Source organism: Ovis canadensis, chromosome 6 (assembly GCF_042477335.2).
Source record: "Ovis canadensis isolate MfBH-ARS-UI-01 breed Bighorn chromosome 6, ARS-UI_OviCan_v2, whole genome shotgun sequence".
NCBI classification, from domain to species: domain Eukaryota; kingdom Metazoa; phylum Chordata; class Mammalia; order Artiodactyla; family Bovidae; genus Ovis; species Ovis canadensis.
In genome coordinates this window covers 18919310-18945664 of record NC_091250.1, presented here as the reverse complement: position 1 = coordinate 18945664, position 26355 = coordinate 18919310, and the positions used below count along the sequence as shown (strand labels likewise).

General features: G+C 35.1%; 1 protein-coding gene across 1 annotated transcript in view; it reads right to left on the bottom strand.

Moving 5' to 3' along the window:
* Positions 1 to 37: 37 nt before the first annotated feature.
* The window catches only part of BBS7 (Bardet-Biedl syndrome 7), a 39406-nt gene continuing 13088 nt past the window's right edge, over positions 38 to 26355 (bottom strand). Inside the window, exons 8-20 of the mRNA XM_069592938.1 lie at positions 25803 to 25933; positions 21903 to 21987; positions 21031 to 21133; positions 17841 to 18033; positions 16415 to 16489; positions 13635 to 13700; positions 8907 to 9046; positions 7440 to 7604; positions 3443 to 3552; positions 3223 to 3326; positions 2966 to 3089; positions 1103 to 1248; positions 38 to 544 (exon numbers count right to left, since the gene is read on the bottom strand). Coding sequence (XP_069449039.1) covers positions 1115 to 1248; positions 2966 to 3089; positions 3223 to 3326; positions 3443 to 3552; positions 7440 to 7604; positions 8907 to 9046; positions 13635 to 13700; positions 16415 to 16489; positions 17841 to 18033; positions 21031 to 21133; positions 21903 to 21987; positions 25803 to 25933 — 1430 coding nt within the window. The 3' untranslated portion in view covers positions 38 to 544; positions 1103 to 1114. The remainder of the gene's footprint in view (positions 545 to 1102; positions 1249 to 2965; positions 3090 to 3222; positions 3327 to 3442; positions 3553 to 7439; positions 7605 to 8906; positions 9047 to 13634; positions 13701 to 16414; positions 16490 to 17840; positions 18034 to 21030; positions 21134 to 21902; positions 21988 to 25802; positions 25934 to 26355) is intronic.

Here is a 26355-nt window from a genome sequence, read left to right as displayed (position 1 = left end):
AATATGACCTTATTAAAATAAAACTGATAGAAATACATGCCTTTAACAAATTTTCACATTTAATATATAACAAGGCTTGCACATAACTAATAAATATAATGGTATATAATTGAGCATTGTTGTTTCCCAACAAATTAATAAGTGTGCCCTTCTTGAAAACACAAATAGTTTATTTTCTATTATAATCCTTATGCCACTTTAAAAAGCACAATCTTAAGTATAATATTCACCTGAATATGAATAAATATGAATTAAGATTGACAGTTATATTTCCCTCCATATATGATAAAAAAGGAAATTAGTATTTATTAGTGCAGGAAAATCTAAGAAGCCATCACTATTTCTGTACTATTCATATGTAGTACATTTGTATGGCCCTATTGGTTACAGCACATCAAGTTAAAATCCCCCCAATCTGTGCAAGGTCTGATTTCCCTGGCCACAATTTAAAGCAATGAGCCAACCCAAGTATTTAACAAACTGAGTATGAGTCACAAAACATTACCAAGCAACAGCAAAATCAGTTGTAAGTCAATCTCAATTCCTAGAAAAAAAAACATTATCGGTTATTTCACCTAGTTGACAACACACATAGTAACCAAAACATAATTGAGGCACCAGAACTTGGGTCCCACATTTATGAAATAACAGCATGTCCTCTTAAACACAATCTCACTGAGAATCAGTTGTCTTATATGATTTGACAAAATAACCAACATACTGTGAAGATCACTTGAGGTCACATATGTACATACATTTTGAAAACTGTAAAGCAGTTTATACATATGTGTTGGCTTGTTAAAAATTTAAATGTGTCTATTTTCCAAACAATATTTTTTGATTTGAAAGTTAAAACAGCCTCTTGAGAAAAAAATTCATTAAAATCTGTTATAATCATTTCATTAAAAAAAAAATAAAAATTATCTTTACTTTAAAAAAATTACATTTGTAAAAAATAAAATAAAAGTGCTACAAAAAACAAGTCATACTTCATTTATTTTAGACAGTATTAAAAAGCACTTGAAATAGAAGTATGTACAGTTAGCTTGTAATTCTATTTTAACAATTTTCATTTAAACAGACAACTTCTTTGGAACTTTACCTTGTTTATATTTCATGCAGCATCAAAGAAAGCAATCAGTGCATTTTGGTCATAACTGTCCAGAATTTCCAGTAAAAGAGGCACTTTGGTTTTTACATTGGTGCCTTTAAACTTGAACTTATCTATGAAAAGATCGGTGATCATGCCTACAAAGAAAAAAGGATAATTTTCTGTCATTGATTAATTCAATTAACCACACATTATTTAATGAAAGTGATTGCTTGAGAATTTCTTAGCATCTGTAATTTCTATTGTTTAACATATACACCTGAAAGGATTAGTACATTAAAAAATATTTATTTGGGGGGGGGATTTTATGGCAAATTTCAAAATAAAAATCATTTGGCTAATAACTCTCTTAACAACTGGTTACAAGCTATTAGTTCAATCAACTGCTGGCCAGTTTTGAATTCCTATCGGTATATATAAAATTACAAGTGGTTTTCTTTTCTTTCCCCATCAGTTTGACCATTTTGACATAGTGTAGACAGATTTTGTTCCTTACAGCTTTATTTGAAGTAACATTCTTAGGATTTGACTTGAAGGCAGATACTTCTAGATTCAAAGATCCTGACATATGTACAGTAGAAATAATTCAAGCTGTCATATCCTTTATCTAAAGCCTCTAAGTCATGTTTCATAGTTTTTCATATTTTAGTAAGATAATAAAAGGAATATACCATATGTATGGCATAATACTCATGGAAAGTAAGTGGCAGCATCTGACAACAAAACATTTCTACAACAAAATGTATGAATATTCACACTAAGTAGAATTTAAAAAAAAACCTCATAGCAGTTTATGTGAGGTACTGTTATTAATTCAGATCAAGTTAAATTTATTGCCAAATGATTTATCAAAAAAAAAGCTTTTGACTTCAAAGCTTTCTGGACTGCAAAACTGGTGATAAGAGATGGCAATTCTGTACCACCCATCTTTTAGGTTATTATGAAGATAAAGATATGCTTGCCACATGGTAAATATTAAGATATCAGATATTATTGTTATAGCTCGTGAGCAAGTCTTTGGGCATAAAATAAATTACTAGGAAGATCTTAAGGATCAGTATGGACAGATGATACCAACTGACTCCATATAAGACTTGGCACAGTGCAAAAAGCATCCATCTTGGGGCAAGGAGGTCCTAATGAAGGCTTTGCCACTAGCTACTTATGTGGCAAATTCTTAAGTTCAGATTTCAGTTTTAAAAAATATGAAAAACAGAGACAGCACCATCTATTGTGTAGCACTGTTGTAAGGATTAAATATCCCACCTGATTATAAAGATGCATAAATAAATAGGTATACTATGCATACAGGTCTTCTGTAAAGATTGAAAAAAAATTTTCCTTAAGCTGTTCTTTCTTCCTCTCTCTCTGCCTCCTCACATCTCCCTCTTGCTCTTGCTTTTACAATATATTGTGAAACACTCAACTTCTTGCCACCAAAGCAAAATGAATTTTAGACTATAAATTGACACAACACATATATAACCCTTCTTCAATTTTGCATAAAGACATTAAATGCTGTATTTTGATACTTCAAAATAGCAATGAAAACTGAAAATTATTTGTATGTAATACAGCCTAAATTATAATGTTTCATAAGGTTTCTTCATATATAAATTAATTGCATTATATTTACTTCATTTGTTAATGTTTACTTCCATATTATCAAGTAAAAATATTAAACATTAAAACCAACTCGACAAAATACACTGTGCAATACACTGGCTGTTACTGTTTCAGTCATGACTGCTGTAATCTTTGCCTATCTCCTTCCGCCTACCTTCCCTCATGTGATCCTTTGCAAACAGCCAATAGAAAAGAATATGACAAGGTATGGTAGAATAGTCCACTAACCATAGAGTCTTTCAAGATGTGCAGGTTGCTTTTTGTATTCTTCCTGTAGGTGATCTGCCTCTTCTAGAATAGAGCGATATTCTGGTATCAGAAAGTTTGTGTTTCCCTCATGAACCTGCAATTCCTTATTTAAAATAAAAAATAAAAGCACCTTAATTTCAAAATTCAATCCAGTATAAAGTGTACTTTCTCTTTACCACTTTGGAAATCTGATCACAATAAAATAATAATCATGAATCCATGGTAGACATACTTACTTTTAAAGCATCAATTAACTGTACTTTCTTAGCCAAAAGCAACTGGTACTCCAGCTTTGGGTGGATTAACTTTAATGTGTGTTTGACTGATACTTCATTTATCTCTAGAAGAAGTTGAGGCAGGCACAATTAGATAAGTCACTTCGATCAGGAACATTCTTATTGTAACAACAACCCCCTCAAAACAGAAAGAATGATTCTTTTTATGCTTTTCTTTTACCATAAGATATGTTGAGGTTAATTTTCCTTTTTGTAGCTTCTTTAGAGAGCACATCTTTTAGGATGGATATAGTAGAAATGTTGTCAGATTTAAAGACTCCTTCGCCTTTTCTATAAAATTAATATTTTTAAAGAAACAGTTTTAGAAGGAAGTACATCAAATAAATATGTCCCGTAAACACATATTTTGTGACTAGAACCTTGTGTTTAGACTTCATTTAATTTTAAATTTCTTTATATACACATCCCACTATTAATGTAAAGCATATTTAAACATGTAACCTACTACTGTTGTAGTAATTCAAGTTCTAAACATACTTGTAAAACTGAGTAAAAGATGTTAGACATATGCCTCCTAAGGATATGACAATTTAAGTCCTTCATTTAAAACTTTTTTATTCATTTTCACTAGTAAAATTTCTAATAGCTAATACCTTATATATATAAAATACATTTAGAACTGCTTACTTTCATATTAGTTCTTATGTAACACATAGATTAACAGCATGACTCCATGCTTCATCCTTAAATATCAAACCTAAGAGTAACATCTATAATCACAGGACCCTTCTTTTTCTTTAGGGAACGCCTTTGTCCTCTCTCTCTCTTTCTCTCTCTCCCCTCCTTCTCAATCCTTATAGTTTCATTGGCCTCAACCCTATATCTGGGACTTCAGGAAGAAGCTTTCACCAGTGTGCTTCATGACCACAGTGGTTCATGTTTTAACGATGATAGTCAATCGTGGGGCTTTTATTGGAACTAGCGGCAGAGTGAGGCTATGGTGCCTGAAAAGACATAAAGCTGGATGGAGCTGTTGGTGGCCCCCATGGCACCACATAGGAAAACCAAGAGCAGACAGAATCAGAGATGAGCAATGAAAAGTGATGAAGTCTTGGGATGGAGAGGGTTAAAGGGATCAGTTAAGCTTCTGATCCAGTTGTGTCTGAAGCAGACTACTCAGTTATACAAGCTGATAAATTCCTTTTATTTAGTTAAGCCTGCTTACATTTGGTTCCTTTTTATGATGACCAAAATTTTCCTAATTAATATATACTATCTTTACATATTTAATGTGGCCTTTTTATTTGGTTTCATATTGCCTAGCTGTAGACAAATGCTAATTCTTTTTTTCTAGAAAGATTAACAATACACACTTATTTTGATCCGAATTATATTTTAGAAATCATGAGATTTTTCCCACTAGTCTTCAACTTTAATGAAATTTCACATTAAATACATATATGGTACCTGGCACTGTAGAATGACTTACATAGTTTATCTTCCTTTAAGCATTACAATTCAGTGAAGTAAGTACTATTATTTCCATTCCTCAGAAAAGAAACTAAAACTCAGAAAGTAACATAGCTAAGGTCGAATAGCTGGTGAGTCACAGAGACTCAGATTCAAACCTAAGTATGTCTGTCTCCAAAGTATATACTTCTTCTTTTTTTTAATCCAAACTTTAAACTTTTCATTTTGTATGGAGGTATAGCTGATTAAAAATGTAGTGGCAGTCTCAAGAGAAGAGTGAAGGACTCAACCATACATATACAAGTACCCATTCTCCCGTAAGCCCCCTCCCCTTCCCATCAAGGCTGGCACATAACATTGAGCAGAATTCCATATGCTATACAATAGGTCCTTTTTGGTTACCCATTTTAAATACAGCAGTGTGTACATGACCTTCCCCAAGGTCCCTAACCATTCCCCCTGGCAATCATAAGCTAGTTTTCTAAGTCTGTGAGTCTCTGTTTTGTAAGTAAGTTCATTTGTATCATTTCTTTTTAGATTCCACATATAAGGGATGTCATGCCATATTTCTTCTTCTCTGACTTACTATGACACTCTCTGGGTCCATCCATATAGCTGCAAATGGAATTATTTAATTCTTTTTAATGGCTGAGTAATGGTTAGATAGCATCACCAACTCAATGGACTTGAACCTGAGCAAACTTTGGGAGATGGTGACAGGGAAGCTTGGTGTGCTGCAGCCCAGGAGAGAGCATAGAGTTGGACACAACTTAGCGACTGAACAACAACAACAATATTCTATTGTATATATGTAACAAATTTTTATCCATTCCTCTGCTGATGGACGTCTAGGTTGTTTCCATGTCTTGGCTATTGTAAACAGTGCTGCAGTAATCACTGTGGTGCATGTAACCTTTTGGATTATGTTTTTCTCCAGATATATGCCTAGGAGTCAGATTGCAGGGTCTTCTTCAATATATATTTCTTAATCAGGTACCCAAAAAAACATTTATTGAGTGTACCACCATGTCCAAGGGGCTTCCCAGCTGGCTCAGTGGTAAAGAATAAGCCTGCAATGCAGGAGACCTGGGTTAGATCCTTGGATTGGGAAGACTCCCTGGAGGACACGGCTACCCACTCCAGTATTCTTGCCTGGAGAATCCCCATGGACAGAGGAGGCTGGCCAAGTGCAGTCCCTGGGGTCGCAAAGGAGTTGAACACAACTTAGCGACTAAACAACACTATGTTTAAAGCCATGTGTTAGACACATGAGGATACAAACAAAAATAATAAAGAAATAAACTCTGCCCAGAAACTTACAATCTGGTTTAGAGACTAGCTTGCATAAAAATTATTACATACTTCAAACAAGTAACAAGAAAAATCTAAGACAGGTAAGAATAAAATGCTATGGGAACAGAGAAGAGCATCCAGGAAAACTTCAAAAATGTAGCTACTGAGTTGGACCTTCAAAAATAAGTAGAGTTTTGACTGTTAAGAAAAGAATATTTAAGGATACAGAATGATAAAAAGCAAAGATGTGCTACTGTAAAAATATATAACATGCCAGGGGCCTGTCAAATTGTCTACTATGATTAAAGTGTGAGGTTCGCTGTCATACTCCAAAACAGAAGTCATGATTCCAGGCTTAGACACAGATAAGATTCCCTAGAGGGTACAGTGAAATGGCTCCTCAGAACTGATGCTAAAACCAATTATATAAGCAAGATTTGGGGAAACAAATATATATATAAAATAAAACCAATTAGATTTCTGGAGAGTTCTTGGTCCCAAAGGCTATATTCAAAGGTAAAATTACGTGTTCACTGCTGTTTGCTGAACTTAGCGTGGTAAAGTCTCAGCTAGAAAGCAGAAGTAGAATACCTCAGTAAACTGCTCAGGGAAACAATCAAGAGACAGAAACAGAGGGAAGATAAGAAGCCCTCTCCCCTCCAAACAACAAAATTAAAATAAAAACAAAAGATCAAACAGACAATACTAACCTATAGCTGTGAGAGAATGAGAAAAAGTATAAGGGTACAAGGTCAAAGTGGACTACAGAGAAATCAGCCTTACCCAACATATTCTGAAAAAGAACAGAGGAGAAGAAAATTTTGGTCTCCACTATATTCAGAAACAGAAAGTAGGGAGGCCTATGCAAGGGAGTGACAGTGAAGAGGGCAAGAGCGCAACTGTGAGCTTGAGGAAGAGTGTCAAAGAATGATGACCTTCACTTCATAATGTGGTAGCTTCAAAAGCCTGCATGTTCTAAGATTTCAAATTCGGAGCCATTTCTTATTTTTGCATAAAGAAACTCAATGGTCATTCTTCTTGTAATTCAAAATGGAATTCAAGTCAATTTGAGAAGGACTTGCATGTTTACAATGTCTTCACATTAATCAAATCTTTTATGTCAATAAAATGTTAACGTTTTCTTCATGAAGTTCTACATATTTTAAAGAAAGAGCATTCCCACATATTTTTATGAATATTTTGTTATTGTTGCTCTGAAACATTTTTAAAAAACAATTTATTTTCTAACTGGTTATGGTTGAGAATGGGAAACATATTGATCTTTCATATTTATTGCTAGTCAATCATTAGTCCCACTTCCTTTTCAGTAGATTCTCTTGAACAGTATAGTTTTCAAATTATATTATTTGCAAATTACTGTCTTAAAACATATGGAAATTTAGAAGTTCCATTTATGTAAAAACACATGTGAAACACAAATGAGTTTTATTTACCTGTAGGTACTTTCAAGCTGTGTATCCAGGAAGGTGTTCTGAAAATAAAATGTCACACATTCTCCTGCTGGAGGTTTTTCAGGAACTTCAGGCATGCAAAAAACCACCCAGGAGTGAAGTTCAGAAAAACTGAACTGACCTGTCAAAGTCAATGTATTCATGGGTCTGCAATTTAATAAGAGTACATATATTTGTATGGGAATACATAGAGGTATTATATGTACTTAATACATTAAAAAACAGAATTTTGCAATAGTAGTTACAAACATAAAAGCAGCCACTTAATTTTTCTCAGGTTAATCTTACCCATCAGATAAACATTTTGCTATACCTGTACTTTAACAGTTAAATGACATAAAAAGCTTGTTTTCATTATAATATGCCTTTACAAATAAAAATTCAGTTTACTTAGGTCAATTCCATTTTTCATAAGTTCATCTAGTATTTTTACTATACAAACTACAAAACATACACAAGGTAAGGAAAAAAAATCAGCATAATGTGAAAGTAAAGAACTGGGCTTTTTTAAGACAGATAGATGTGGGTTTGAAACACTAGCTGCGTGCCACTAGGAAAGTTAAGGAATGATACCTTCTATTTTGCAAGGATATGGAATTAAATTTCTATCCTGCAAATCACACATACACATAAAAGGTTGTAAAGTAAATTAAATAAATGTAAAATGAATCAAAAGGATAGTTAAAAAAATACAAGTTTATCAAATTAAAGGTACAGAACGAATTTTAAGAGAATACAGAATAGAAGAAACTTTGGAGATGTCCACACGAACCTTATTTAAAAAAAAAAAAAACCCAAAGAGTTAAATTATTTCCATAGTGTCATGTAGGAACATATATAAGACTATAATCCAAGGAGCGCCCAGCTCAAATCAGCCTCTAAAAGAAGACAAAGACTCACCTCTATTAGAAATATTAACACAGGTATCCCCCGCTTTTTGAAAGCTCATATTATGCCATTTTAATTTTCTGTAAGGCCTACATGAGTACCTATTTTCAGTAACCAAAAAAAATCCAAAGAGGATTTTTGCTTTTACAAAAAAAGGTACAAAGCAAAAATAGCCTCAGCATCTGTTCTGCAGCAAACTTAGAGAAGTAGCCCGCACCCCAGCAGCACTGAGAAAGGCCCACCAAGCTCCTTCTCCAGGAGCTACACTCAGCTTCTGAGCACCAGGCGGCAGAGCTCTGAACTCTGTGACCGTCTGTGCTTTATCACAATTGATTCTAAGCATCCATTAGCAAGATGTGTCCTAAGGTAACTGTTTCTCTGCTTTATGCTATTTTGGCATATGAAAGGTTTCATTAAAATGCCCTACTTTCAGATAGCGGGGGAAACCTGTACATAGCATTTTTGTTTTTTTTAAGCACAAATTTGCTACCAGAATAAAATAACAAGAAAGTTTATATGCATCATGTAATATCCTGAAAATAAACTCTCCCTTTGTCCTACCTGTCATGATCAATAACGTGAGTTCTTTGATGGAGTGAAAGGGGTTTGATATGGTACTGGCGGACCTGACATGTTTTGGGTTGAATTCTTGGAGTCACATATGCTTGAAGTGTGCCATACTGGCCTTCAATTGAGCGAATCTGATTCAACACAAAAGAGGAAAGAAAATAAGAATAATCTAGCAACATAATGCTATCTTTAAAATGCTCAACACAAGTAATCAAAGGCTTTAATTTCTTCTGTAACACACTGATGGAAATAATGACATTCTATTCAACAGGAACTTTTTACCACTATAGTCAAAGAAAATTTTTAAAGATTTTAGCAATCAAAAGCAAAATTAATCCATCTGTAAGTCATCCCTCTGACCTGGACCTCCACAGGAGATACTCAAACACTCAAAGGAGGTATGCTTGCTCCTTGGAAGAAAAGCTATGACCAACCTAGACAGGATATTAAAAAGCAGAGACATTACTTTGTGAACAAAGGTTCATATAGTCAAGGCTGTTGTTTTTCCAATAGTCATGTATGGATGTGAGAGTTGGACTATAAAGAAAGCTGAGCGCCGAAGAATTGATGCTTTCGAACTGTGGTGCTGGAAAAGACACTTGAGAGTCCCTTGGACTGCAAGGAGATCCAACCAGTCCATCCTAAAGAAAATCAGTCCTGAACATTCAGTGGAAGGACTGATGCTGAAGCTGAAACTCCAATACTTTGGCTACCTGATTCGAAGAACTGACTCATTGAGAAAGACCCTGATGCTGGGAAAGATTGAAGGCAGGAGAAGGGGACAACAAAATGAGATGGTTGGATAGTGCCACCCACTCGATGGACATGAGTTTGAGTAAGCTCTGGGAGTTGGTGATGGACAGGGAAGCCTGGTGTGCTGCAGTCCATGGCGACACAAAAAGTTGGACCCGACTGAGTGACTGAACTGAGCTGAAGTCATCCCTACCACAGAATTTATAGATTTGTCATTCTGAAAGATAAACATTCTCATACACCACCTTATCACATCTGAAAACATAGGTGTATGATACACTGTATAAGATTCACATTAAAAAATGGTAAAAATTTAGACATTTTTGTTGAAAGGATAAGTGAGTCAATAACTTAACACTTAGTTCTCTCAGAAATGGGGACATTACAGCATATGGCTATTATAAAAAATCTATTGCAAGGGACCTTCCCTGGTGGTCCAGTGGTTAAGAGTCTGCCTTCCAATGAAGGAAAAATGGGTTTGATCCCTAGTCAGGGAACTAAGATACCACATGTCACAGAGGGACTAAGCCTGTGAGCTGCAGCTATTGAGTGCAAGCTCTCTAGAGCCCGTGTGCCACAACAAGAGAAACCTTCTCTCTGCAGCTAGAGAAGCCTTCATGCTGCAATGAGGAGCCTGTGCAGCCAAAAAATCTTTTCAAAATTCTATTGCCAGGAAAAAAAAATGTTTCCAATAACTTAATTCTTAACTTTCTATGAAAACAGAAAAGCATACTCATAATCTAATTATGACATATTTGGATTAGGAAATTCTTTGTACCCTTTTAGTTGGATATCCTGAGAATTTAAAGCACTTATAGAAAACTCTAATTCATATAACTGTGAAGACCTAAATTTAGAGGAATTAGAAAGCAGTCCAGCTTCTCTCTCCTGCAGCCCCTTTCAACTCCTCCCTGCTCTAGTTCATGAAACGGGACTGTAGAACGTCTTGTATTACAAAGGCAGCTTCTTAACTGACATATCAACTCATACTTTCCCTGGCATGTGAGGTGGGGGAAGCAAATCAATGTTTTACCTAAATGGGAAACAAAAATAAAAATTTAAAGCAAGAATTTTTTGCAAATGTTACACTAAAAATATTTCTCTGAATGCAAAGAGAGAAAACATAAGTAAAGGATAAAGAATAAAAATACAGGAGGAAAATAAAAAATTCATCTGATAAAGCTGTATCTTTAGGGCTTCTTTTTAAGGGGTAAGCTTAAACTGGCACATAAATTTTTCCACAGTAAATTCATAATTAGTATCAGTTCAGTTCAGGTCAGTCGCTCAGTTGTGTTCGACTCTTTGTGACCCCATGAACTGCAGCACGCCAGGCCTCCCTGTCCATCACCATATCCCGGAGTTTACCCAAACTCATGTTCATTGAGTCAATGGTGCCATCCAACCATCTCATCCTCTGTTGTCCCCTTCTCCTCCTGCCTTCAATCTTTCCCAGCATCAGAGTCTTTTCAAATGAGTCAGCTCTTCACATCAGGTGGCCAAAGTATTCAAGTTTCACCTTCAGCATCAGTCGTTCCAATGAATATTCAGGACTGATTTCCTTTGGGATGGACTGGTTGGATCTCCTTGCAGTCCAAGGGACTCTCAAGAGTCTTCTCCAACACCACAATTCAAAAGCATCAATTCTTCGGTGCTTAGCTTTCTTCATAGTCCAACTCTCACATCCATACATGACTACTGGAAAAACCATAAGCCTTGACTAGACGGACCCTTGTTGACAAAGTAATGTCTCTGCTTTTTAATATGCTGTCTATGTTGGTCATAACTTCCCTTCTAAAGAGTAAGTGTCTTTTAATTTTATGGATGCAGTCACTATCTGCGGTGATTTTGGAGCCCAGAAAAATAAAGTCAGCCACTGTTTCCATTGTTTCCCCATCTATTTGCCATGAACTGATGGGACTGGGATGCCATGATCTGTTTTCTGAATGTTGTAATTAGTATAACACAGGGAATATAGCCAATATTTTATAATAACTATAAACAGAGTATAATTTTTAAAAAAGAACACAATTGTTCATAAATTTTTAAAAAAGTCATGTTTTCTCATTATATACTTCATATTCATTATTTTAAAAATCCAAACAATGAAGAAAAATTAGGATTAACATGAGTCATCTGAAATCCTACCACCTAGAGATGATCATTATTGCTATTTTGATAGTCAACCTTTCATACATCTCTCTATGCAGATGTACAAAAATAAATGCATAATTTCACATGAATAAATTCTATTTATATCATAGACAGCTTTGTTTTTATTTCTAACATCTTCCCTTATCTCTGCCTCTCCTAATACTATCATCTCCCTCCCGCTCACATCCCACCCAAACCTTTCCCCTATTGTATGACCTATCATATCAGACAGCTATGATTCTTTCTATATATTTCTTCATATTATAGATAATACGTATATACATATATAGAACTTTTATCTGCATTTTGCGTTTTTCATGGAAATTGCTCTATGTTAAAAGGAATAGATCAGCTCATTCTTTCTTGCAGCTGTGCAATATTCTATGGAATGGTTAAACAGCTACTTAATCAAACATTAAATACTGAGTGTTCACTTTGATTCCACCTTTCTGCTTCTACAAACAATGCTGCAGTTAATTATACATATATCTGTGGGTACACTACTATGACTTTATTGCTATGAAATAGATTCCAATAAGTGGGACTATAGCCTATTTTACGAAAGTGGCTTTAACAATTATTTCCTTCAGTTATGACTGACAGTGTCCTTTTCCTCATCCTGTCACTAATGATGCTGCTTTCTCTAAATTTTTGCCAATTTGTTAGACAAGCAGAAACTGGAAGTTCCTTAACCAGATGTGAGTTATTGTGTAATAGCATCTCTGTTGAAAAAAATCTTACTTTGAGTCTCAGAACATCAGCAACACCAGGAAAAATTTATATAGTCCTTAATTTTTGTATCATAAATGTACCAAAAGTTTTTTTTTTAATCTCACACTAGAAACTAAAATATATTTGTGTGCTAAAAACAGTATTTAATTATAAAAATGATTATCCTAGTACATTGCAAAAGGAAACTTCAAAGATTTTCCCTGGAATAGATAGATAGTAATGCCATCACTGAATGCAATCAGAAAAATCCAGATAATAGGAAAATACAGGGCAAATGCTCAGATACTTCAGTAACCAAATTACCTTATTTGGACTATGACTGAATCAAACGTTAAATTAAAAGCAAAACCCACTACACTAAACATTTGATGATACTAAGGAATTATTAATTTTTTGGTTTGATAACAGTATTGTGATTAGGTTTAAAAAGAGTTCTTATCTTTTAAACATATATACTGAAATACTTACAAAAAAAATTACATCCTGTATCTGTTTCAAAATAATTTGGAACAGAGAGTGACAGCATAAATAAGATTGTTATGAATTGATCATTGCTTAAGCAGGAATCATTACTCTTATGTATGTTTGAAACTTTCCATAATAGAAAATTAGAAAAAATTTCCAGCTAGAGAAAATTTAGGATTGGTAAAAATTTTAGTGAATGTAATTAGTTGTGTGTTAATAGAAGAGACAGTGGTTTGGGCTGAATTAAAATCAAATAGGTGAAGAATCCACTTGTAATGCAGGAGACCTGGGTTCAATCCCTGGTTTGGAAAGATACCCCTGGAGAAGGGAATGGCAACCCACTCCAAGATTCTTGCCTGGAGAATCTCATGGTCAGAGGAGCCTGGAGGACTATATATAGTTCATACGGTTGCAAGGAGTTGGATATATCTGAGCAACTAAGCACAGCACAGCACAGAAACCTCAGATTCTCAAAAACAGGTCATTCAAAAGACATCATTCAAAATGCTTATTTCAGGAAGAAATTTAATGCAAAGAAATGATATTGCATGTTGCAAGACTTACCAAGGAAAAAGAAAGTTCGAACTTTCAAGTAAAGGTAATTTCAAACATTTTTACCTTGAGCTCTAGTCTTGTGGTATTTGCCTGGCACCGGTAAGTGGCGAGGAGAAAATTGTCATTTGACTAGGAATAATTCAGAAGTTGAGGAGAATTAATCCATGTCTTTAAGAATAACAACAGCATTAATAATAATAATAACGGTTATCATTTTACTGAGCACCTATCATTTGGGTGGCACTGTGCTATGAGCTTTATGCTTATTCCTATAAACAACCCTATGTGGGAAGCTTTAACAGATGAAGAAAATGGGGCATGAAGGGTTAGGTAATTTTCCTAAAAGCCAGTAAGTAATAACACTGGAATTCAAATTCATATCTATAGCTCAATGCTCTTTCCATCTTGAATTTCTCCCATAATATTTAAAAATATTAATTGTCCTTCCAAAAATTTAACTGATAGTGCAAATTCCTGTCTATATTATAAAGGCAAAAAACATAAATGTTCAGTGTTGAACGTATTTGATTTTCACACATACTTACAGACAACTTAGAAAGATTTCATCTATGTATTTCCAGCAAATAGCACAGTGTCAAGTAGACCATAGGCATTCAATACATGTTTGTTGAATAAAATTGGAGAGGTTACTTCATATAATGTAACTTCTTGAAATAGAATAATAAACTACTAAAAACAAAAAAAAGTATTTCTGGGTGCATGAATTGCAAAATCAGACAAAACAACATGAACTATTCGATATGCAATTTTCATGTACTGATATTTTCCTATTTTTAATAAATACCTGAAGAAATAAAAGGAACGCTAATATTAAAAGAAAATTCAAACGTTTTAAACTCAGCAAGCACAGAGGATAAGTCAACTTAAAAATAAATATACTTTTGTGTAATTAAAAACAAATGTTTTGTATCTCAGTGTTTACAGATAAAATGACTAATTAAAAGAGATAAAATGTCTGGAGTTAGGTTTGGCATGGGGAGAAGAGGGTAAAGAGCAGAGAACAAGACTGGCCATATGTTAAAGTTAGTGATGAGTTCATGGAGGTGGTACTATTCTTTTCCTTTCATATATGTTTGAAATCTCTATAAGATTTGTTTTTTAAGTCATCATTCTAGAAAACAGGTTTTAAATTAGCATAAAATACTCAAATCCTGCATTGATATAAACAGGCTAATTTTTCACTGTAACTTAGGAATTAAAGATCTGAAGTTCATACTAACTTGATTTTTTTAACGATCATAAAAACGTAGGTCTTAATCTTTTGTATCTTATTCTCAAACAGGGATGGCAAAGCATATATGATAACAATACAACTGCTTTTTGATAAATCTCTTATCAAAAAAAAGTTTTACTCTGAAATTATTTTGAAAATTATTCCCTAATATAACTATCAACTTTGTTCTCTATCTATTCTTTCTACCCTTCTCTTTTTAATGCCAGTTCCAGTCACACTTTCTTCTCTGGCTTGCCTTCCCCAGACTTTCTCTGTACCCTAACTTTTCCTCAGGAGCTGAACCTAGTGCCGAGACTGCTAGTCAGCTAGTACCAACATAGAGAGACGTGAACGGCAAACGCATCTGAAAGCTCGGCTATGGGCTCATCCCGGGTACTCTGCACAGAGTAGGTGTTCAATAAATGTCTACTGGATGAAGGGTAAGCAAGAGTCAGTAAGAGACAGCGTGGAAAGGCAGGCAGATGGAACAGATCGTGTTTAACTGTAGGAATGTGTGAAACTATATAGCATTTGAAGAAATTTTAAGAACTTCAGTTTGGCAGAAATCATGTGCCTGGGAGGGAAGGTAGCAGCTGGTGAGAGACTAAGTTGGAGTTGTAATCAGAGCTGAATTATGGAAAGCTTTTATGGTACAGTGAGAGGTCTAGACTTACATGCAGCTCAGGAAAGGTTTTAAAAGGTTGTGAGAAGAGAAATGACACAGTGATGTTTGTATTTTAGGAAGGCCTCTTGGACGGAAGTGCATAGCATCTCCTGTGATTGAAAGGCAATACTGAAGGCAGAGAAACTGGTGGATACAAGCCAGCTGGTGGTTCAAGCAAGCATGGTGAGAGCTGGAAGGTTAACAGAAGTAAAAATGAAGCAAAGCAGACAGCTAAGAGCAAGGAAGTGAGAACTGACAGAAATCAGTGACTACAAGTAGTCTCCCCATTATCTGTGGTTTTGCTTTTTGATGTTTCAGTTACCCATGGTCAACTATGGTCTGAAGATATTAAATAGAAAATGCCAGAAATAAGCAACTCATAAGTTTTGCTTACAGAATCACACACCATTCTGAGTAGTGTGATGAGAACTTGTAACATCCCACTCCATCTCATCCAGGACATGAATCAGTCCTTTATCTTGCATATTCATGTCATATGTGCTACCTGCCCGTTACACTTAGTAACCATCTCTGTTATCAGATGACATGTGTGTTCAGGTAACCCATGTTTTACTTAATGATAGCTCCAAAGTGCAAAAGTAATGATACTGAAAAAAACACAGTATTATTCAAGGGTTCTGTACTATTGATAATTTCAAGCATCCACTGGGGCTTTTAGAATGCACAGTATCTCCAGCAGATAAGAGGGAGGGATCTACTATAATTGGATTAAACAGATCAGAAAAAAGGAAAGAATTTAAAAGACAACACTCCAGTTTCTGGATTATATGAATACAGAGAAAGAGAATATAAACAGCTTTTGAGGGAAAGGTTATGGAAGGAAATATTGACGGAACAATGACCCTAATAGCATTTACAGGTTTCATACAAAATGGCATAATGAAAATGAAAGCATCTAAAGAATTCTTTATATTTTTTACTCACCTCAGAATCGCAGCTGCTAAAGCTGACAACAGCAGAATTTTTATCCACATCAAGTAAATCTATTGGAACATCACTCTACAATCAATATTAAAAGGAAAAGAAAGGTTCAGGTAGAAAACTAGAAATTTTTCAACACATATTTTCTTTTAGGGTTTTCTTTGGTTCTAGTTTATGTTAATCTCTAAATATGAGAGTATGAACTCTCTAAACTTATATTTGATAATATGTACTTCTAGAAAAAAATATAATATGAATAAATGTCATATTATGACTTATTTTTCTAATTTGGATTAATCAGAGATTACAGATTTTAATCTCTCACTGCTCTTTTTAAAGTATAGTCTTCTTAGGCCTTTCTGTCAGTGCTAAAAATCCTACCATGGGCTACATATGGTCATGTTTATTATGCATGCTTGCATGATAAGTCGCTTCAGTCATATCTGACTCTTTGTGACCCCATGGATTGTATCCTGCCAGGTTCCTCTATCCCTGGGATTCTCCAGGCAAGAATACTGGAATGGGTTGCCATGCCCTTCTCCAGAGGATCTTCCCGACTCAGGGATTGAACCCGAGTCTCTTATATCTCTTGTATTGGCAGGCGGGTTCTTTACCACAAGTGCCACCTGGGAAGCCCATGCTTATTTATAGCAGTTCATTTTTATAATTTTTTATTTCATCTGTAACACAGAAAGAGGGTGATTTTTAATCTACTCTGGAGAGGTAGCTTCTAGGACAATGAGTTTGCACTGTGCTCTATATAAGTGATGCACCTAGAGTTGTTCAGTGTAACAGTCCCAGAGCTAACGTCACTTAAGAGAAATTTCTGCCTTTAAGTTTTAATTAATAATCCTCCCCCTCCCCCATATCTTTTCAAACTTTGTCTTCTTCCTCCTTTTTACTCTTATTTTCCATTCATCCTACTATCATCCTTTTCCACTCTCTTCTAGTATAGGAAAAAAAATTATTAAATAAATTGAAAAATGGTGCTATACATTATTATCTCTAGGTTCCACCCTTTGAAATCATCTGCTTTGCCTATTGACCTATCTGGAAACTGATGGTTAATGAGCAGTCTGTACTGTAAACTCTTACTTTAGTATTTGGAACTTAAAGATCCTATTCAGGATATTAAATATTGAAGTTTTACAAATCACATCTCTGTTAAAATTTTCCTAAAGGCTCCAAAGAACAAAATCCTAAATGTCCTTCCTTAATCTTTCTGAAACTTAAGTTCACCAGCCTTTTGTTTAATATGTATAGGGTGAAAGTAAAGATATATTTAAATAATCTATAAGTAACTGATTATCTAATGGAAGATTAAGATGATAGATGTTTAAAATCGCTGTCTAAAACTAAAAGTGTCCAAAATAATTAGTGGACACTAAAATATATCCAGTCATAAAACAAAGAAATTATGCATACTTACCTGTATTAAGACATTATCTATCGCTGTCTGCACCTCTAAGATAAGGCTGTAGCTGGCATCATCTTTATTTAATGTAAACTTGTCATTTACACTAAATGAAGGTACTGCTGATTTTGCTTTGCTTGACTGAGAAGACTGCTGATGTTTCTCTCTCTCCTGTAGCACTTTATACTGCAGCTGTTCCAATTCACTCCTAGACGAAAATATAGAACTTTGTCACCTATAACCATCTGAGGTCCTCAGAATGTTTACAAAAATTTGACAGACATTTACTTCTACAAAATGGATTTTTTAATTGGTTGCACTTGAACTATAACAGAAATAGAAAGAAAATTTTTGCTTCTATCACTGACCAACTGGTTCCATATCATCTATCTATAATCTAAAAACTAAAATATCGTCTCAGCCCCATACAAGCAATATTAATAAAGAGTTGTAAGAATCAAGGCAAGCTGCAAAACACATGAGTCTGGCCTCAGTTACATGTAGTGCTAATCAGAAGACAAACTGATTGTTCTGGGGTAGAATAGCTTATATTCAATGCGAAGAAACAAAATGTGTGAAATCAATAAACATGTACTTTTCAGAGAAACATTAGAGCAGACAGACAACAAAGACTGCAGAGTATCAGCGAGAATCATGAGCCAGCTGAAGTTCCAAGTGCTGGAGACTGAACTGTGCAGGCACTGCTTTGAGTTGCTCCAGATAAAAGGAAAGGCCAAATGCAAACGAAGCAAACAGTAACTGGGAGAGAACAATATGAGGTTTGGCTACCTCGAGTTTAGGGGGAAAGTCTGAGAAGGATCTTGGAAGAGATTTGTGCAATTAACCAAGGAAAAGATTCATTCACTCAAGAAATATTTACTGAGTGACTCTATGAACAAAACCGACGTAACCTTCTCATAAGCATACATTCCAGTGAAATCAGGAAGGAGTTGACTTAGTTATAAACATAAGGTATAGTACTGAGGTCATAAGATTGCAATTCATTAACTCTACTTGGTATCCTTACTGCAGAATATTAGAACTTTCTCTCCTAGTGACTCTGGTGAACGGGTTTGTGGGGAACTGGTGGTGAGGCTTTAGTGAACTAGCACTTGTGGCAATTTGTTGCCTCAAAAACTTCTGTAGCAACTGCCACCAAAAAAAGATTAACTTTCACTCCCCCAAGAAGTTGGCAAGGGCTGAAGTAAGGAGAATAATCATTAAAAGTTGCACGCACCTATGGACACCTTATCTTTGACAAAGGAGGCAAGAATATACAATGGAGAAAAGACAATCTCTTTAACAAGCGGTGCTGGGAAAACTGGTCAACCACTTGTAAAAGAATGAAACTAGATCACTTTCTAACACCATACACAAATATAAACTCAAAATGGATTAAAGATCTAAACGTAAGACCAGAAACTATAAAACTCCTAGAGGAGAACATAGGCAAAACACTCTCCAACATAAATCACAGCAGGATCCTCTATGACCCACCTCCCAGAATATTGGAAATCAAAGCAAAAATAAACAAATGGGACCTAATTAAAATTAAAAGCTTCTGCACAACAAAGGAAACTATAAGCAAGGTGAAAAGACAGCCTTCAGAATGGGAGAAAATAATAGCAAACGAAGCAACGGACAAAGAATTAATCTCAAAAATACACAAGCAACTCCTGCAGCTCAATTCTAGTAAAATAAAAGACCCAGTCAAAAAGTGGGCCAAAGAACTAAGTAGACATTTCTCCAAAGAAGACATACAGATGGCTAACAAACACATGAAAAGATGCTCAACATCACTCATTATCAGAGAAATATAAATCAAAACCACAATAAGGTACCATCTCATGCTGGTCAGAATGGCTGTTATCCAAAAGTCTACAAGCAATAAATGCTGGAGAGGGTGTGGAGAAAAGGGAACCCTCTTACACTGTTGGTGGGAATGCAAACTAGTACAGCCACTATGGAGAACAGTGTGGAGATTCCTTAGAAAAACTGGAAATAGAACTGCCATATGACCCAGCAATCCCACTGCTGGGCATACACACCAAGGAAACCACAATTGAAAGAGACACGTGTACCCCAATGTTCATCACAGCACTGTTTATAATAGCCAGGACATGGAAACAACCTACATGTCCATCAGCAGATGAATGGATAAGAAAGCTGTGGTACATATACACAATGGAGTATTACTCAGCCATTAAAAAGAATACATTTGAATCAGTTCTAATGAGGTGGATGAAACTGGAGTCTATTATACAAAGTGAAGTAAGCCAGAAAGAAAAATACCAATACAGTATACTATCACATATATATGGAATTTAGAAAGATGGTAATGATAACCCTGTATGTGAGACAGCAAAAGAGACACAGATGTATAGAACAGTCTTTTGGACTCTGTGGGAGAGGGCGAGGGTGGGATGATATGGGAGAATGACATTGAAACATGTAAATTATCACATGTGAAACGAATCGCCAGTCCAGGTTCGATGATACAGGGTGCTCGGGGCTGGTGCACTGGGATGACCAAGAGGGATGGGATGGGGAGTGAGCTAGGAAGGGGGTTCAGGATGCGGAACACATGTACGCCCGTGGCAGATTCTTGTCAATGTATGGCAAAACCAATACAATATTGTAAAGTAAAAAAATTTTTAAAAAAAGTTTCAGCAACTCCTACTTCTTCACTATATGAAGCAATTTTCCTTGAGGCCCTTGTCATAGGACTTGTCAAACTGAACAGGCCGTGAAAGTGATCCTTGTGTCTAAAGGAGTTAACATTACTCATTTCCAGAAAGAAAACTTATAAGCCAAAGTATAGATTCAGAAAGGTCCACAATAGCAGTGAATATTAGAATTAATAAGGAATGGAGCCATCTATATTGGCTACTTTTTAATGTCTATTAAAAAAAAACACTCTATAATAGACAAATGCAAAAACATATTCTTAGATTTTTCTTAAATTTTTGATCTAAGAAAAAATCAACATAGAAAAAAACACATAAAAAGTGTATTTCTAACTCCAAATATTAATCAGCACTTACTGCTAATGTTCTCAAATGGATAAACTTTCACTTAAAAAGGTGATAAACTAATTATATAATTTCTTCCAGTAAAATATACAGTACCAATAAGTAACAAAGAAAATAACAATCACATACTTCATGAAATGAAAAAAAAAAGGCAAACCAAAATCCAAAATTACCGTAAAGAAGAAATTTTATTCTGCATCTCCTGATTAAATTTTATTTCTTCTCCTGGTCCACTTTCCTTATGAACAGGCTCTGTTGTCAGACCTGTAATCCAGCCTGCAGAGATGAATTAAATCATGCACCATTAAGTGCTGCCAGTGTTAAACCCAAAATGCATGCCCCTTTGTCTACCAACATCAACCTCATTTAGTTTTGGACTTATTCTTTTTCAAAAAAGCATAAGCAAAACAAAACAAAAAAAAAGAAACAAAAGAAATCAAGCTGGAAGATATTCAAACTATAACGAAATTACTTCGGATACCATTTTTGCTTTGCCTGAAATACTGTAATACTGCAATTAAAGAAATCCTTCCTAATTTATAACTTTAGCTTTCAGGTATGAAATAAGTCAACATAGTCTAGCAAATGCAAAAAAGAGCTGATGAGTAAGAGCTGCCTTTCAAAAACTACTTTCATGGAAAGTTAAAATCTCATATAACTATTGTGAAAATCCAAAAATGACCAGCTCAAAAGAAAGTAAGTTTTATAAGAAATGTACATAGTAACAAAACAAACTAAATTTCAGTAAATAATAATTTTTAAGTCAAAGGATATAATTTAATTTTCAAAGATACTAGAGATATACTAAACATTTTTTAAAAGCATTAATAAAGAAATGATTTTATAAATCAATAATACTCCTTTCTTTCTTATTTTTAACCAATAAAGCTTTTAATGCTATAGGTAAGGGATACTTACTAATAAACTGAAAAAAATAATCAAAAGCAATTTATCAAATTTACCTATTTTTAAAAGCAATTTATCAAATTTATATTTTTTATGATTGATTCTTTCAACTAGCTATTACCATTTCCATTTACCTTACCTGAGTATGTGGATACCACGATTTCATCATAGCCGTCTTTCCCTACACAGCCACCCTGGATTGACGTGACACTCTCAGACAACGTCTACAATGAATTTAAGATCAAGCACGTCATCAATAAAATTTCACAAAGTTAAATAAGCTGCAAAACTTATTTTCCTATCTCCAAATATTAAATATATTTTTACTGAATACTTATTTGAAGACACTGAGATTGGAAAGGTGAAAATCCTGTACAAGTGGCCAGAAATTCCAGTGTTTTTCAATATGAGGAAAGGAGACTGAAAATGACTCACGTATCTGTGTGTACCACTCAGCTACAGTAGTCATTAATAAGCAAAGATCATTTATTTATATAAAGAAGTAAGTTATTTTTTAAAAAACATTATATAAGCAAAACTCTTAACACATTTAGTTTATCTGAATTCCACAGACCACCTCTCATGTGTTTTCTCCAAGTAGCTTTTTAGAAGAATAAAGAAAATGGTAGCTAACATGGGACCTTTAGGGAATTTGCTATTATGGAGAGAAACCCTGTTTTTCAGGAGTTTGTATCTCTTTAAAGCAATACTTCCCAAACTTGTCTGACAATAATTACTTGGATAAGTCAACTAGGAATCTGTTTTTAACAAACACTCTAGGTCAGTGGCTTTCATGCTATTTGAAAAGTAATCAATAAGTTTTATACTGCAATCTGGTATACTTCACATATGAACATATACAACAACAAGAATAACTTAAAAGGCTTAAGTATTGTACTCTATATTATACTCTGATATATTCTAATCTATTCTCTTTCTTTAAGGAAAAAAATGGGCTGGCAACCCATTAATGGGTTTGACCAGCAGCTCTGCTAGGTAACTCTTACTAGGCAAAGCCCAAAGCCACTGTTCTAAAGCAGAAGGTAGAGGGATTGGACACTTGCATCAAAAATGCTAGTCGTCCTCAGCCGCCCTGTAGAAGGCAAGCCACTGAGCTATTCCGCAAATCAGACTATCTTAGCTGTTTCTGAGCTAATTACCTGAAGGTTTCAAGTAACAGAGGTTTGATTAAATATCTGCATGAAATTAGGTTCATAAGTGCATTTTTTTTTCCTTTGGCCATGCTGTATGGCTTATAGGATCTTAGTTCCCCTACCAGATTGAACCCATGCCCCCTACAATAGAAGCATAGAGTCCTAACCACTGGACTGCCAGGGAAGTCTTTAGTATAAGTGCATTTTTAATGAGTGTCCCAGCGTACTTAATATACACTAGAATTCTTTGAAGTTTTTTGTTCATGTTCCTGCTAAAGTTAATTCTGAAAAAAACAAAACTGCATCCATTCCTGTGTACATTTTTCAACTTTCAGATTTTCATCATTACTATATTTAAATTATTTAACTTTTAGTCTTTGCTTTCTGACTTCTGAAGTTTTTTTTATCTTGCTCAGGATATTCTCTTATCACCAATATTATAAGGGTTATGTTCTTATTATTTCATTATGTTACTGTTTTCAGCCATCTTCCTTTTTTCTCTGCCTTCTGCCTCCCCGCCCTCCCTCCCTTATCTTCTTTTATCTGTCTATTTTTGGTGGCTCTGGGTCTCTGCTGCTGCTTGTGCTGCTGCTAAGTTGCTTCAGTCCTGTCCAACTTTGGGCGACCCCAGAGACGGCAGCCCACCAGGCTCCCCTGCCCCTGGGATTCTCCAGGCAAGAACACTGCTTGTGGACTTCCTCTAATTGCGGAGAATGGGGGCCGCCCTTTGTTGGCGGGCGGGGGCTATCCCTGCAGGGAGGGGCTTCCCTTGCTGCGGAGCACAGGCTGGAGGCACATGGGCTTCAGCAGTTGCGGCTCATGGGCCGAGCTGCTCCGAGGCATGTGGTGTCTTCCTGGAGCAGGGATCGAACACATGTCCCCTGCGTTAGCAGGAGGATTCTTAACCACTGGAGCAACAGGGAAAACCCCTCAAGTGACTATTAATTATAACTTACTCTCTCCTCACTTAGAAGTACCTTATTTAACCTAATGTACTCAGGAAAAGTTAGAAAATTTAAAAAAACTATACTTTCTACATTTTTTTGCCAATACAACATTTTAATGAAGTTCATTTACTTTATGTAATTCAAGTATTTTTTTTTTAAAGTCCTAGACTTGTAGAATTAGCTAATTCAACTTATAGTTTGTAAAACCAGTCACAAACCATAAAACAAGAGATCCTAGGCAACACAGTATGGACATGGTTTATGTAAGTAACAACAGAATGCTAATTAGGGGAATTCACAAAAAAAGACCTTGGTCATGGTTCAAAATATTGGTGAGTAAATATATAAGTTTAAGTTAAAATGTGATGTTTAGGATTCCCCAGGTGGTCCAGTGGTTGTGAGTCTACCTGCCAAGGCAGGGGACACAGGTTCGATTCCTGCCCCAGGAGGACTCCACATGCTGTGGAGCAACTAAGCCCTTGCACCACAATCCCTGAGCCCACACCCCACAACTACTGAAGCCTGCACACTTAGACCCACGCTCTGCCACAAGGGAAGCCACCACAGTGAGAAGCCCACGCACCCCAACTAGAGAGTAGCCCCCACTCGCTGTAACTGGAGAAAGCCTGCATATGGCAATGAAGACCCAGTGCAGCCAAAAATAAATTAATTAAAAACATAGTTTTAAATGCAGTGTTTAAGGTATATGCATATTATCTTTTAATGATCTGCTCCTTAACTTGTTTGATTAACCAACTGTCAATCCAGACTGTGTCAAACAAGAGGACTTGTCCTGATTAGAAAGACAGCAAAGTGAGTGACATCAGGAATCAAGTTGAGACAACAAATTTGCAGCTTTAACATAATGTGGAAGCAGTACCTCTATCATCAAACAAACAGAAGAAAGACTTGAAAGACAGGAATCCTTAGTGCCACACCTGGCAGAGGGGACACACGCTATGTCATTACTGGCATTTGGAAAAGAAGTCAAAGAGGAGATTTGAGGTCTAAATAGGAAAGTTTCCCAGGGGTTAATAAAAAAAACTAAGAGATCCCCAAATAGGATTATTATGTATGTTTAAGCCTAAACTATTATTTGCATCATTAACAAGGTGACTTTTTATACCAAAGTAAGATGAATATGAAATATATCTAGAAAATATGTTGTATAATGTTTTTATTCCCATATTATCTATATAATACTATACTTTATCTGTGCATCAAAACATCTGTATTTACTGACATGCAATTCAAGTAGGTACTGGGAGAACTTCTACCACAATTAGAGAAACTAGACAAAGAAAGAAAAGTTGATACTGAGTTGTGGCTTTTTGTTGTTCTTGAACAGCCTCAACACATCATGCATGAAGCAGAAGAGGGAAACCCTGGACAGGAGAACACCACTTTATGAAAATGAAAGATTGGGATAAAGAAGCCTAATTATGCTTAAAATTTGTGAGCTAAAAATTACTCTTATCTAGTATTTCTTCTTATACAGTGGACCCTGGGTGACTGAAAGTGAAATTGCTACTTTGCCCTCTCTGTTTAAGGATATTTTTTATATCATCTGAACAATATGAAGTTTATTCTCCAAACCTTATTACTTTAAAACAACACAATCTCATTTATGTTACCCAAACATATAAATGTCACTCCTATATTATGCATTATAGAAACTAAGGTAAAATATTTAATACTTTAGATATAGAATATTTAGAAATCAAATGAAAAAGTAATTTATTGTTTAGCTTGAGGGCAATATCTATTATTCAAACATAAGAGCAGTCTAGACAAGATTTTGATAATATCAAAGCAGCAATATTTTAAGCCAAATACAAGATTTTAACATAATCATTTAAGAAAACACAAACTGTCAGCCATTTCTATAATTGTTTGATGAAATATAAACATATATAGTCTTCTTAAAAATGAACTTACATGATCAAATCGTAGAACAGGCTCATTGGCATTATCAAAACTATATACTTCCACCATTCCATCATCTCTTCCAACAAGTAAATCTTTAACCCCATCACCCACAATGTCAAAGCTGTCAACACACAAAATACCTTTAAAAGAAGGTAAGTGATAAATCAGCAATAATACTGATATTGCAGTCAAATATATTAACTATGAATGAAAAAAATCTATATATCAGAGTAGGGAAAAAAAAGTAAATTACAACTATAGCAATAACTTCCTAATTCAATTCCCTGTCTTTAATTTCAACCTGTTTCCTGGCAAATCTACTCTCTATGGAGTGTTTTTGTTTTAGTTTTGATAAATTAGATCACATCATATTCCCGCTTACAGTTTTCCAATGACTCCCCACTGCACCTAGACTAAAATTCAAACGCTTTACCAAGGCTCCCAAGGACCACATCCATGACTTGGCCTTAGCCTACCTCTGACTTCATTTCATGCCATATTTAGCCACACTGGTCTTCCTTCTGCTCCTCAGATGAACAGTATTCACCTCTGCCTCAAGTTC